Consider the following 15,778-nt stretch of genomic DNA (forward strand, 5'->3'; position numbering starts at 1 on the left):
TTTTATGTTGAAATTTTAATAAAAAATTATTTATGCAAGCAAATTCTATTTTAGTTTTAGATGTAAAAAAAAAATTAATATAAAAGGATTTAATTTTAATATAGGATACAAATTTAGGGACTAAACTAAAATTATTCACTTAGAAGTATTCTCCATAATATCTTTACAATACATATAATGGTGCAGCAAAATACATTAATTAAAAACAACCAAGTGAATTATATGATCAATCCTTAATTTGCTTTGCATAAGTACACAAAAAGGAAAGCCAGAGCCATTGACTTGCAAATTGTGGATAAGGGAATTCCATACTTTCCTTTCTCAAATAACCCTTTCAAAAATGGCCAATAGCACACAACCAAATATGTACTACAGAACACTTCCCCAACACCAGATCCATGTCCATTGTTTCTAACAGGTGGTTGCCATCCCAACCACATGGTAACCAGTGCTGTGAGTTGAATAAGCAAAATAGTTGTGCCAGGTATAAAAACTGGAGACTTGTTAAAAATGAATCTACCATCATTTTCATTTGCACCCTCATTGGAAAATGTTTCGTCTTTCCTTGTTATTTCAAAGCCAATGTTAGATATCCTTAATCGCTTAAGTAGGATGGCCAAAAATCCAAAAAACCAAGAATTCATGGTGGTTATCCTTGCCATTCGTTGATTGTTACACCATGTTCGAATTGACAATCCTATTTTCAAGTTCTCTAAAAGAGTAGACACGTTGTAAATCACAAGCAAAGTGGCGGGGATCCATTGTCCGAGTTCCTGCAGGACCATCATTTACGCACCATTGAAACAGTGAAAAATTTGTGCACTAAGTATGTCAATGAATGTGGAATAATGTTTTTGGAGTAACTAAAAAAAGGTGGCTAAAACTCTTGTATTTCAAAGTAAACAATGAGATATATAGGTTGAGAAAAAAAAAAGAAGGAAATATCTACATTCTACTCTTATACTGGAAATTAGAATCCTTAACTTGAACATCCACGAGACTCTTGCTGTTCTGATTCTCTCACATATACTTTCTCAATGTTTTTTACTTTTCTCTCATTTGATTTGATGGTACATTTTATACATTACTTCTGCAATTAATCTACACTTTTATCTTTATTTCTAAATTGAATTTAAAAAGTTTTTTTTTTACAAATTACAGTATTAACTCTTGGTTTCTTAAAATAAACAAATTATATTATTAATTAACCGTTAAAAATAATTTTGTATCGCAATTAAAATTGTTCATTATAAAAGTTGGAGATTAAACTTTCATACCTTGGGCAAGAAACTGGAGTTATTAATGATGCAATAGGCAGGGAGAGCAGCATAACATATTTCAGGAACGGGTCGTAAGCTCCAAGTAGTGATCCAAAGATACCCCAAGCATTGTCTGAATTGGAGCTTACCAAATAGGGTTCCAAAAATTGGACAATGCTTGCTTAGGAGGATATCAAGCAACCCTGAGATCCATCTCTTTTGTTGACCAATTACAACTAAAATATCTTGAGGTGAGCATCCCATAAAAGGCGAAAGTTCTGGTGAGCACACTTCAGATCTCCAACCTTTTGTGTGGATTTTCAGTCCGGTAAGTAAATCTTCAGATGTTGATCCATACATCCAACCCACCTAACATTTTCAAAAGTCTCAACAATCAAAATAGCAGTGACAAAAATAAAATTTCACATTCAGGGTTTAATAAGCAAAAAATTCCCGAGAATCTATAAAAATAATCCGTTAACCAGCCCAAAGGTAAATTCAACAGGAAAGGTTAGTTTATGTTACTTTTATCTTCTTTTTTTGGTAATCATGTGAGTTTAAGGTGACCGGGTTTAGTACCACTTAAATCAATAATTTATTGGTGATATATTGACTTTTATCTAATTACTTGAATTCCAATTGTATTTGAGTAAATTACCTTCGGAAGAAATTACTAATATTATTGAAAGCATATTACCTGTTTTCCCCAAGCAGTGCCGTATTCATATTCACAACTAGAAACTTCACTCGCAGCCTCAAGAGATTTGCAAATATTGTTATTGGGAGTAAATGTCTTCCCTTCCAAAGCATGAGTAGCTGATTCCACAAACCCCTTTGATGTACCAAATATTGTTTTCTTTTCTGAGAATTTCCCTGCATAAATATTATATATTATTGTAAGATATGGAAATTCAGATAAATGAGAATGATATGGAAATAGTATATTTCCAAAATTGAAGGCAGTTGATTACATTGTTAATCTTTACAAAATCTTTAAACAGATCGATGATCTTTTGAAATTGAGAATGAGCATAGCAAGTTTAGAATCATGAGAATAATAGTGAAATCAAATTACCATTGGAGACGCCATGATCCTTCTTTCCATTTTGAATGCCATGATAAGGAGAAAGGCCATAAATTACTTTTCTTCTGTGCATGCAATTTGTTCCTAAGTAAAATATCCCTTGGAGCCCTGCTAATCCACCCCCCAAGTACTGCATTAGACAAAACAAGAAAAGGAATTAGTTTATTTACACACCCGCTTTTTATTTCTAGTCATAGTTCATAATACATTTGCTAGCTTTCTTGAAAGGTTTTTGTTTAATATTTGAAACTTGACGCACCCGAAACGCTGCCACAAGCTGATTTCCGAGAGGATCATCCTTTAATCCATCATAGAATTGCTGGATACATTGGGCAAATGCAACTTCTTTTTCTCCCTTTGAATCTAATAAAATGCACAGGGCGTGTAGAACAATCTTTGGATTATTCACGTGCATGTCACAATCTAAGTTTAGGATAAAGGGTGCATTTGTCATCACTCCAGAGACTCTTGTCTGTTCATGATACAAATTATGGTAAATTTGGGATCATGTGAGACCTTAATTATATTTTTAAAGCTATAGCTAGTTACGATGATACACTCTAACACATAATATTTTCTTCTTAGATACACGACCAGGAAATAAGAAGAGATTAAACAAACTTACCAACACATTCATAGCACCAGCTTTATATTGATGTGGATGTTCCTGCTTCTTTTCTCTAGATACGTAGATTAAGTGAGGCAACTCGTCTGAAAGACCTTCTTTGTTTTCCCATATTACCTACCAACAAGAGGGAAAATATTTGTTTTTAAGTTGTATGTATTCCCTTTCAAGAAAAAAAAAATCCTTTATTAATTAATTTATGTTGGTTCAGATTAAGCATTATATAAAGAGATAATGGTATTCAAGTGTGATTTATTTCTTTTCTTCTTTTAGATTTAAAATATTCAAATATCAACTATTATTCTAATAGTCTTTCTGTGTAAAGTGTCATTCCATTTACAGTTACGAAGATTAATCTAGAATATAATTTTATATTCTGTATAAGCCTTTCTAAAGTATAAAGAATGCTGCAGAAAATTTGTGAGGTGCAAGAAAAAAATACCCGTAAAGGGAACATGCGTAACGATACTGGGGTTTGTTCTCTTCTCATATGTTTTGGAGATAGGAATGTCCATGGGCGGCATGAGAGTATCAAACTCTTAAAGATAAGTCGTAAATTTTTCCGAGAGTTCACAGGCACGTACGTTTCCGATAGGCTTACAGGAGACTCGGTAGATACTAAACTCTCGAGCTTAAGTCTCAGTTTACTGGATTAAGAAATTTAACCTAAAATGTTCTTGTAATGCATTATATTTTATCTATTTAAGTTATTTTATAGATTATTCAAGAGATATTTGTCCTTTTAAGTTATTTAACTCTTATATTTTAAGAATTTATGTTTTGTTTTTGTGCATGTGAATTTATTATTTGTTTTATTTGATGCCAGTTTGAAATTATTTAGTAAGGATATATTATTAGACTTAATTATTTTATAATTATGGAATTTGTGATTTAATTTTTTTTATTATAATATTAAAATGATTAATTAGTATATTATTTATATATATTTAATTATTTTTTATTACGAAGTAATTCTTATAAGTTTATATAAATTTTAAAGTTTGATAACTTGGATATGAATAATTCACAAATCAAATTAATCTAATTAATTTCGTTCACAATTTTTTAGAGTTAGAATTAAATCTAACTAATTTATTGTATGAGTTAGATAAGGAGTTTTTTTTTTTTTTGTTTTTGAATTCATGATTTGACCTGACATGACGTGTGACATTTAATTAAATTTATTATATATAAATCAAATTATTAAATACAAAATACCATAATTTTTTGCTAATAGTGTATTAAATTATTAAATTAAAACATTCATCACTTTTTCTTTTTGTAGTTATTATTTTATTTTTGTCTTAATTGTATTTATATATTTTTCGTGTTAATAAAATATTATTTTATTTTTATCTAAAATATAAATATTGTATTAACATTGAAATAATTTATTTTATTAATAAAATACTGTTAACATTTGGTCTTGGATATTTAGTCATTATATATTTATAAAATTTTAGATAAAAATAAATTATTATTTAAAAAAAATTAATTTTACAAAATAAAAAATAATTTTAATTTTTTTAACATGATTAATCATACTTAATCTGTTTATTTATGATCGGATTGATTTAATTTTAATCATAAATCCGACTCAACTCAACTTAGTAAAATTTTAAAGCAAATTAAATATTCAATTTAACCATATTTGGCCAAATGTTGGAGATGTTTGGTTCGGTACTTTGCAATGGATCCAACCCAGGGGAATAATTATTGCCACTCGGCATTGGCTATTTATTCATATGAATATTGAAACAAATTCTCAATATTAATGCGCAAAGGATTGGAGCTAATGCTCAACGACACGTTTCATCCTCCGTCTCTGGGTTGTAAGCGCTGCTCTCAGATTACATTAAATAGCTCCTTCCAGAACGCATGTGTAATTGCAAAATTATGTTTGAGATAAAATAATTTTATCATCAGATTACATGATTTTTACTTTTTTTTTTATCTGTTGGATTTATATTAATATGCACCACATCTTTTTCTGATGCAAATAAAACATGCACTAATTTTTCTTCGTTAGCAAGGAAATTTTTGAAGCCCATCTATAAAAGGAGATATTTTCTTTAATTATTTGTAGTGTGTATATATATATATATATATATATATATATATATATATATATATATATATATATATTACCAATTCCTTTGCTTTATATTATATGAGGATTAAGATTTTGATACGTATATTAAAAAAATATATGTTAAATTTCATATAAAACAGTAACTTTTAAATATATTTTTTACTTTTTTAATTAATAACTACTCATTTATTCTTTTTATATATTACTCTTTTAATTTAGTTTTTTTTTAAATATTTAATATAATATTGATTTTACAAAATCACATCTATAATGAAACAATTTGTTTTTCTAAAACATCATACAGTTTAGAATGGAAAGAGTATTATTCTTTCGCGAAAATTTCTTAATCTTGCATAAGTATGAATTTAAACTGCAGTAGTATTTGATGTACCTTAATTATGGTTGGATGATTTCTAGGCTGTGTATCTGAGAAGATAGCAAACTCTCCCACAAGTGGAATCGAATTTTTTGTTGCATTCAGAATTTTACGGGTAAGGCGCTCATACTCGTTCTGCAAACAAAGATAGAGATAAGATTTGTCTCCATGCCCCCATGCCCCCCACCCCCAATAATAATAATAATAAAAAAATTATAATAATTAAATGATAAATAATCAAATTTGCCCTCTAAAAAGTGTGAGAGGTTAATAAATTAATTTTTAAAAGATCAAAATTTAGTTTTTAATTATGTAAAAAGTTCAATAAATTAATCAATAATTTAATGACAATTTGATTTTTAAATTTTATAATTTAATACCAAATTGTTTCTAAAAAATATAATTAATTGTTAAATTGATTTTTAAACCTTACAAATTCAATGAGATAACTAATTTATCATATTTTTTTATATATTTAAAAATTAAATTTATATTTTTCATCTATCATTCCACCTACTTTCATTGAACAATTCAACTGTTTACCCTGAATTTAAATAATACTTTTTTTTTACCTTTTATGAAAAACTAATTTGAAGTTTAAATATGAAACTAGCTGAAATTTGTCCCATTTTGGCTGAAAGGATCATTATTGAGAGCTGGCCCACACGTTTGGATATTGTTTGGATACTACAGTTACACGTTAGGACATGCTTTGCAAATTGCAGTGACATTGGGGATGCAAAGTAGAAGGCTAGAAGCCCGAAAATTGCAGAGTGACGTTTTATGTGGAGCAGTTTAGGTTTAAGTTAAAAAAAAAAAAAAAAGCTTGAATTTTGTATTTTATATTTTGTTATTTGTTAAATCAAAATTAACTTAAGCCTAAAAATTAATATAGAAAGCGAATTATCCATTTTGTTACAACTTCAAATTTCTAAACATAAATCACCACTTAATTATCAGTTAATTGCTTAACAAGATTTAAGTTTGCAGAATGTAATACAAATGCATTGGCATGTCCAAGCACTTAATTATCTTCAATAGGATAGAAACAAGGCAAATATATAGTACAAAATTACCTTCATTTTTAACCAGTCTTGCATAAACTCCGGCGTGTCTTCATTGTTGTCAGTGCTGGTGTTATTGGAGAAGTATCTGAAGGGTACTCTAAGTTGTATGTTGTACTTCTTACAGAAAGGTACCCAAAGCTTAGCAAATTGAAATGCTTCGATAAGGGCATAGAAGGTAAGAGGGGAGCATCCATCATCAGAAACATAGCAAGCAAGTTTGTTATGAGGATAATCAAGCGCCAAGAGAGACAAGACAGTGTTGATTGTGATGATAGGAGGCTCAAGCACTGGGTCTGCTGTTGTCACAAATAGATCCACTGCTGGAAGCTCACCCTCAGGTACCCTATTGGGAAACAATGCACATTCATTATTAATTAAACATATGTGTGCAAAATTTTATATAGTGCATGTAGTAGTATATATATATATATATATATAATATATAGTACAAGAAGAGAATTACTTGGCCTAATTGCAATATTACTATTAATGATTAAAGGCATACTAATCAAAAGGCATGTGAGTAATGATACACAAAAACTTTTTATTTTAAATATTTCTTATTTTTTCTTATCTCTTTTTCTATCATATTATAAATTCTATTATACTTATATTTTCTTTTCTTCTCTCCAAGTGTTTTACAGCATAATGATTTCATCAAACATTTTTTCAAAGGCAAATATAGCAAAGATATATACCGAAGCAAGAGACGGTGTATGTAGGTTTTGGTATATGCAGGAGACCATTTAGTGCTGATGACGAGAATCCAAGAAAAAGTGAACCATGACTCGCATATGAAAGCAACAAGGCAAGGGAAAGTGTAGTTGCTATGAGAGAAAATATTAATACGGTAACCAAGAAGTAAGAGGAGGAGGAGCAGAGTCAAGGAATCCATTACTCTTGATAACGTATGCTTCACCCAATATTTATCATAAAGAGGGAGAGTGTTTTGATTAGCCATTTTCAGCAAAAGAATGAAAAGCTAGCTCAATACAGCAGATGCGTGAATTAATATGTATGAGCCTTAATTTATATTGTTTTTATGCATGCCACAGGAAGAGAAATGGGGTCGATCAGGGGAGTGTTTTGGAAGAAGATAAAACTTTAGGGAAAATTTTGAAATATTTTTATGTCATTTTTAATTATATCTAAAATTTTAATTTATATCGATAACCAGTAAATGAAAAAGTATAAAATTGGCAAAACCCACGGAGAAAATAATTCTAATGTTCATTACAGGATTTTATTCCCCTAATAAATGAGGGTTCATGCCAGCTTCACGAGGTGGTCTTCACCAAAAACTACTTCAAGCACGTGGAAATGATAATTAGATATTTTTTATTCACAAATGATAATTAGATATTTTTGTTGTGAAGACTTGAGAGTGTGAAACAGTTGCTTTGTTCACATCTTAAAAGTAACATCGAAGATGGTGCTCATCAATTCTTCTTAGCCGTTAACAGATTGAGGGGGCACAGGCCACAAATAAACAACAAAGAAAATAAAGAGAAAGGGATGTTTGGTAACAAATTTTAAATTTATCCTTGAATGTTATATGGGTAAAGTGAGATGTTATTCTTCAAATTAATTTAGCACTTAGTTTACTTATTCTCCTCTTAGTCTTAACAGGGAATAGTCATGGAAAATACTTATAATTTTTATAAAATAAAAATGAGTTAAATAATTTTTTGCTTTTTAAAATTAGTTTATATTTATATGTTTACTGTTTTAATCATTAAAATATATATTAATTTTATTGAATGTGAAAGACTAAAGACATTTAAACAAAAACTAAAGTTAAAAATATAATATTTAATAAATACATTTTTTATTCAAATAAATAAATAAATAAAATATGAAAAATTTACATTCATTATTATAAAAGTTTAATAATAAATATACTTGATAAATATTATTTGAAAAATAAAAATATTTTTTGATTAATTAGGACAGAGCATTTGTTTTGAATGCTTACTCAGGAATTCCAGAGAAAATGATAGTACTTGGAACTTAATCCACAAAAAAAAAAAAAAAATCATCATTTGTGAGCTACTGAGATGAAAAAACCTACATATATAATGACTTACATCTTCTGCAATAAGCTACAATCCAACATAAGAATTTGATCAACACAAGAACTCATGGATCTACCAAATATCCATATTCCATAGTCCTAACTCTTAACAAACCTACAACTCAAACAAAAGGATATAGTCATATAGGCAACAAATAAAAGAAAACGGAGGAAGGCCTTAACAGATATAAAGGTACTTTGTGGCAAAGAAAGGGTGATCTAAAACATATTTTAGATGGATTAATTTCTTTTCTCTACTACTACTTTATGCTATTTCTTAGACAAACTTTCTCTTTAGGCTTAGGACCAACGTTATGGTGTTAGAATCAATTTCCTGTTAAGCTACGATGTAACATCCCATTTTACGTAAGTTAATTTTAAAAAAAAATTATTTATTTATAAATAAATAGAGTTTTAGAAAAATGATGAGATTCTATAAATAAATAAATAAGGAGATATAATTATTAATTAAAATAATGATTTGAGAGAAAATAAAAAGGGTATTTTATTTATTTGTTTGATAAAAAATAAAATAGAGTTTATTTTTATAAAATAATAAATAAATAAATAAATAAATAGAGTAAACCTAGTTATAGATAGTGTTAGGTCAGTTTTCACACTCACACGGTCTCTTCTTTCCCTCATTTTCGTTTTTTTTTTCTTCTCCTCTCAAAATCCTTTCTTTTTCCCGCAGCCCACCAAACCTGTCTCAGAAAAAAAACGATCTCAGACTCATTCACCGTTGGATCATCGTGAAATTTGAGCACCACGTTCGCAACCCAATTCCGAGCATTCTCACCGTTGGGACTTTCGATATCATGTCTGAACTGAGAGAAATACCCTTCGCATTGTAGCCTTTTTCTTTCCCGCAAAAACCCAAAGCTGTCTTGGTAAAACTACGATCCCGGTTTCGTTAACCGTTGGATTGTTGTGAAATTTGGAGATGTTGTTCGAAATTTAATTGTGCACGCTTTGACCGTTGGGATTTGCAAAATGATGTTCTTGAAGAGAGAAAAAGGAATCGCATGAAGATAGTTCAAATGGAGGCTTCAATCCCTTATACGTTTCTCTGACGTTCGGGAACTCTATTGGAGCAGTCGAAGGAGAAACTGGAGGAATCTTGGGGAACCGCTAGAGATGCTGCTATCGCCATCGGAAGACACGTGACTCCGCTTAGAGGTAAGGGATGAGTTATTCACAATTGGAGGTTAGTGAGAACATGTGTAGGGATCCTTAGAGAACTAAATTTGGGTTTATTTTAGGATGTTTATTGAATTATAATTTTTCTTTATGATTATGAATGCAATATTATTGTGTTCTATGTACCAATTGATGTCCTGATGAGAATTGATTGATAAACTTGAGTGCTCTTGATGTCTTTGTGTTTAACCCATGATTTTGATTAATTGATTTTGATACAATTGTGAGAAACTATTTTAGAGGCTTTACATCCCATGTTGTGATAAATTGAACATGTGACAGATGATGAAATACATGTGTATTGAGATGAGATGTGTGTATTGAGTTGTGAACTATGAACTGTGCAATCACACAATTGTAAGACCCTTTAAGGGCGACGAGTATTGTGATGGGATCTACTGTGGGAACCCGACGAGTTAAAATGATTTTGAAAACAATTGAGTAAATGTGTGTATTGTATAGTTCATAGATAAAGTGTATATGATTCAAGAGGTGTGATAACATGTTAAATTGAGATTATACCATTGTGATTGAGATTAAGTGTATGTGATAAATTGAGTATGTATATGATTGAGATATATATGTGCATTGAAGTGTTGTGTGCATTGAGTTGTGAACTATGAATTGTACAATCACACGATCATAAGTCCCTTCAAGGGCGACGAGTTAATGCTAAGTCCCTTTTAGGTCGACGAGTTGATGTTAAGTCCCTTTAAGGGCGACGAGTTAATGATAAGACCCTTAAAGGGTGACGAGTTAAGATTATTTTGAGAACAATTGAGGAGTCGTGTGTTTTGTACAGTTCATAGATAGAGTCTGTGTGCTAAAATGTTTTCTGGGTTGGACCTGAATCAGGAGGGAGAGGCCCTGACGGACTCTTCGGAGTGTAGGCCTTGGGGGTCACACGGTTTGAGTGCTCCTTTAAGCCTATGTTGATCCCATATGGTTGGAGCATTCTCGCAAAACACTGTGACCCTGACTGGTCTCTCTATGATATTACCTAGTAAGAGTGACTTGACTTATTGTGTGGTTTGTCTTGTCATGTACTCCTAGGCGCCCGACGAGGTTTTTCACTGACATGGTACCATATTGCATATATGCTTGAGTTTTAGCATAACTGTCGCATACGCTTGCTAATTGTTTATTATGAAATTGATATGTTATTATGTCTTGATCAGAGTGTGTGATTCCTGTGTATAATGATTGATGATTGAAAGGTGTGATTGATGGATGAAAAGTGTGATTGATGAATGACAAAGTGATGAAATAATGTGAGATATGCTAAGTAAATTGTATTTGGCTACTATATGTTGTGTTGTTTCTCTCTAGTAGTTAGAAATGTGATAACTCACTCCCGGTTTGCTGTTTGTGTTTGGATCCTGTGATGATCTTGAACTTTGTGTTCGGGGGAGCAAATGAATTGGTGGATGACTATGAAGAACCTCATACTAGAGGACACGGGAACACCACGCTCTGATAGGATGTGACATTAGGATATAGGTTCTATATTAATTGTATGAAACTTAGATGGCCTTCTTTGAGCTGAGATGATTTTATTATTTATTTGGACAAGTTTGAATATGATGTAGAAGAAAGCGAATGTGAGCCTTTTACCCATTTGAAAGGCTTGTATTTAAAAATGTTTTAAAAATAATTTTAATTAATATTTGAATTTTTATTCCTTTATTAATATACATGTGAGGGGTAGAGGGTGTCACATACGGCACCAATAATGATGTTTGAATTTTGAATCATAATGGAAGATTCACGGCCGCAATCTCAGAGGACCATGGTTTACAGTGAAGGAGAAAGAAAATCAGTGACTTTGGTTTGCAAAAGAAAAAAGAAAAAAACCAAGATAAGAAGGAAAAGACACTTTGGTTCATGTTATGTTGAAATTGTTATAAATTTCTAGAATATTCTTAAATATAATATGTATGAAAATAGTAGAATATCCTAGAACTATAGTGTGTATGAATATGGTAGAATAATCTAAAACTATAATGTAAATGAATATGGTAGAACAATCTAAAATTATAAGTATGTATAAGATAGAAGAATCTAGAACTATCATGATACTAATCTATCATGAAAACTCTAGAAAGACCTAAAGTAATGTAGAAACATTCACCACCATTGAGAGGTTTGAGCCTATAAATAGGCAATTGGTATGTTGTAATTGTTAATCCAAGAAATCAATGACATAACCTTCTTTCTAAAATAATTCTCTAAAACTATCAACTATCATCTAACCAACTACCAATAGTGGTATCAGAGCTACGCTCGGTCATACAGTGGGCGTAGTTATATTACCTACCTACCATTCCAAAATCCTCCCAACTACTTCAAAAATTTCTTTTGTACTATTAACCCACTCCAATAATATTTTTTTTCTAAGCTATGGATAACATTACTCAATCGTCAACTATTTTTGTCCCTATCTTCAATGGTGAAAATTATGGTTTCTAGCGTGTTAAAATGGAAACATATTTTTCATCTCAAGATTTATGGGACATAGTAGAAGAAGGCTTCACCGTTCCCACGGATACTTCAGCTCTTAATGCATCTCAAGAAAAAGAGTTGAAGAAAAATAAACAGAAAAATTCAAAGGCGTTGTTCACCTTGCAACAAGCGGTGACTGATCCAATTTTCCCAAGAATTATGGGCCTAAGACTGCCAAAGAAGCGTTGAACACATTGCAGGAGGAGTTTCAAGGAAGTGTTAAGGTACGTGCCGTTAAACTTCAATCTCTAAGAAGAGATTTTGAACTATTGAAGATGAAGGAGTCTGAGATAGTTAAAGATTACTATTCTAAAGTTAAAGAAATAGTTAATCAAATGAGAGCTTTTGGGAAAGATATTATTAACAAGAAAATTGTTGAGAAAATTCTAATTACTATGCCCCAAAAGTTTGACCCAATCGTGATAACGATTGAGGAAACCAAAGATCTGTCCACTCTATCAGAGACAGATCTTGTGGGCTCTCTTGAAGCATATGAGCAAAGACTGTATAGATATAAAGAAGATATACTTGAAAATGCCTTCTAGTCAAAGTTTAAATTTCATCCCCAAAACAAAGAAAATGGAGGAAAGAAAAATTATGGAGAAACTTCTAGAAGAAGAGAAGGTTCTAGGAATTTCCTTAAGAACAAAACAGATAAAAATCCTCCATACAATATATGCAAAAGGCAAGGCCATGCAGAGAAAAATTGTTGGTTCCGTAATATGCCACAATGCAACCATTGGAAGAAGTTTGGGCACATAGAGAAAAATTGTCGCAACAAAAATAGGCATCAAGCCAATATCGCAGAGGAGCATGATCAAGAACAATGTATGTTCTATGCCACTCAAGACTCAATAAAAGAAAAGGGAGGAAGCTGGTACTTGGATAGTGGATGTAGCAATCACATGGCCAAGGATGAGACTATTTTCAAAAGCATTGATGAGTCTGTCAAAGTCAAAGTTCGACTGGAAAATGGAAGTGTGGTTGAATCAAAAGGCAAAGGCACTGTCATGGTGGAGACAGATAAAGGTACGCGACTCATCCATGATGTCTTACTAGTTCCCAACCTAAAAGAAAATCTTCTAAGCATTGGCCAAATGATGGAAAGAGGATACACACTTCACTTTGAAGGAGGTGTATGCAAAATCTTAGACAACAAAAATAAAAGGTCTGAGATAGCCCAAGTAAAGATGAATAAGAGCAATAAAAGCATTCCTCTAAATTTAAAATATGCAGCAAACATTGTCATGAAGGTACAAGTTAATGATTCATGACTATGGCATCGAAGATTTGGCCACTTCAACACACATGCCTTGAAGTTGTTACATGAGAAGAACATGATGAGAGATCTTCCAAGCATGAAGGAGAACAATGAAGTGTGTGAAGGATGTCTCCTTGGTAAGCAACACCGATTTCCTTTCTCTACAAGCGGAGCATGGAGAGCGAAAGATCTATTGGAGATGATACATACAAACGTCTGTGGACCAATGAGGACGCCATCACATGAGAACAACAGGTACTTCATACTCTTCATTGATGACTTCTCTAGAATGACATGGGTATATTTTCTAAAAGAAAAATCATAAGTCTTTGGAGTATTCAAAAAGTTCAAGGCCCTTGCTGAAAATCAAAGTGGAAGACAGATAAAAGTACTAAGAAGTGATCGCGGCAAAGAGTACACCTCTCGCGAGTTTGAAAGATTTTGTGAGGATGAAGGAATTGATCGACAACTTATAGTCGCATATTCTCCTCAACAAAATGGAGTGTCCAAGAGAAAGAATCGCACAGTTATGGAAATGGCTAGATCGATGCTCAAGGAGAAGGGACTACCTAACACATTTTGAGCTGAAGCAGTCTACACTGTTGTTTACTTACTCAACAGATGTCCAACTAAGTCTGTAAAAGATAAGACTCTAATTGAAGCTTGGAACGGGAAGAAGCCATCAGCAAAACACCTAAGGGTCTTTGGATCTATATGCTACATTCATATTCTAGACGTGAAGAGGCACAAGCTTGAAGAGAAGACTATATGAGGTATCTTCCTTGGGTATAACAATATCTCTAAGGGCTATCGTGTCTACAACTTGTAAACTAAGAAACTCGTCATCAGTCGAGATGTTGAAATTGATGAGTACACTTCTTGGAATTGGGATGAAGAAAAAATGGAGAAGAACGTTCTTATACCCGCTCAACTACCTCAAGAAGAAGCTGAGGAAGAAAACCCAGGTGAACCACCTTCATCTCCACCACAACAACAAGATCAAGAACTATCATCACTAGAGTCTACTCCAAGACGAGTAAGATCTTTGGTAGACATATATGAAACTTGTAACTTGGCCATACTTGAACCTGGAAGCTTTGAAGAAGCGTCAAAGCAGGAAGTATGGGTCAAGGCAATGGAAGAAGAGATATAGATGATCGAGAAAAATAACACATAGGAGTTAGTAAATCGTCCCCATGGAAACGATATCATTGGGGTTAAGTGGGTCTATAAGACAAAGCTCAACCCTGATGACACCATACAAAAACACAAGGCGAGGCTAGTAGCTAAGGCTAGTAGCTAAGGGTTACAAAAACACAAGACTAAGAAAAGCACTCTACAGTTTGAAGCAAGCACCTCGAGCATGGTATAACAGAATCGATCAGTATTTCATGGATCGAGGATTCAGGAGGAGCAAGAGTGAGCCTACACTTTACATCAAGTCTCAAGGTCAGTACACTTTCTTACTCTCTCTATATGTAGATGATCTTATCTACACATGAAACAATACTAAGATAATGATGGAGTTTAAAGAAGACATGATGAAAACCTTTGAGATGATCGACCTTGGTTTGATGAGTTACTTCCTCGGCATAGAGGTAAGTCAGAGAAATGATGGGATATTCATCTCGCAAAAGAAATACACAGAAGGCTTACTTAAGAAATTCAAGATGTATGGCTGCAAACCTATTGCTACTCCACTCATAACAAATGAGAAACTACAGAAGAATGATGGAGCACCAGAAACTGATGCATCCAAATATCGAAGTCTAATTGGAAGCCTCATATATTTGACAGCTACACGGCCTGACATAATGTATGCTACAAGTCTTCTATCAAGATTCATGCAAAGCCCATGTCAAATACACTTTGGAGCAAGAAAAAGAATTTTGAGGTATCTACAAGGACCAAAAGAGTTTGGTATATGATATACTACCGAAACCAACTCAGAATTACTTGGCTACACTGACAGTGATTGGGCAGGTTCGACAAATGACATGAAAAGTACCTCTGGCTATGCTTTCTCACTAGGATCGAGAATGTTCTCTTGGGCGTCGAAGAAGCAAGCTATAGTAGCATAATCAACAACAGAAGTAGAGTACGTGGCAGCTACTGAAGCAACGAGTCAAGCTATATGGCTTCGTAGGATACTTGAAGACATGGGAGAAAAACAAGATGAGCCTACTAAAATCAATTGTGACAACAAATCAGCAATTGCAATGGCGAAGAATCCAGTTC

General features: G+C 32.3%; 1 protein-coding gene across 2 annotated transcripts; it reads right to left on the reverse strand.

The window, feature by feature from the left end:
• Nucleotides 1-148: 148 nt before the first annotated feature.
• On the reverse strand, nucleotides 149-7,878 carry LOC100780817 (cellulose synthase-like protein B5). 2 transcript variants are annotated; one of them, XM_003540227.4, is made up of 9 exons: nucleotides 7,202-7,878; nucleotides 6,513-6,846; nucleotides 5,452-5,571; nucleotides 2,969-3,085; nucleotides 2,603-2,815; nucleotides 2,335-2,473; nucleotides 1,957-2,132; nucleotides 1,278-1,628; nucleotides 149-773 (listed from the first exon to the last, which is right to left on the reverse strand). In XM_003540227.4, exons 1-9 carry the CDS (start codon nucleotides 7,462-7,464, stop codon nucleotides 234-236), a joined length of 2,253 nt encoding a protein of 750 aa, XP_003540275.1. In that variant the 5' UTR covers nucleotides 7,465-7,878; the 3' UTR covers nucleotides 149-233. The 2 variants fall into 2 exon arrangements, with proteins under 2 accessions (XP_003540275.1, XP_006592807.1); XM_006592744.3 differs by lacking the exon at nucleotides 2,603-2,815.
• Nucleotides 7,879-15,778: the final 7,900 nt, after the last annotated feature.

This window comes from Glycine max, chromosome 12 (genome assembly GCF_000004515.6).
Source record: "Glycine max cultivar Williams 82 chromosome 12, Glycine_max_v4.0, whole genome shotgun sequence".
NCBI lineage: Eukaryota > Viridiplantae > Streptophyta > Magnoliopsida > Fabales > Fabaceae > Glycine > Glycine max.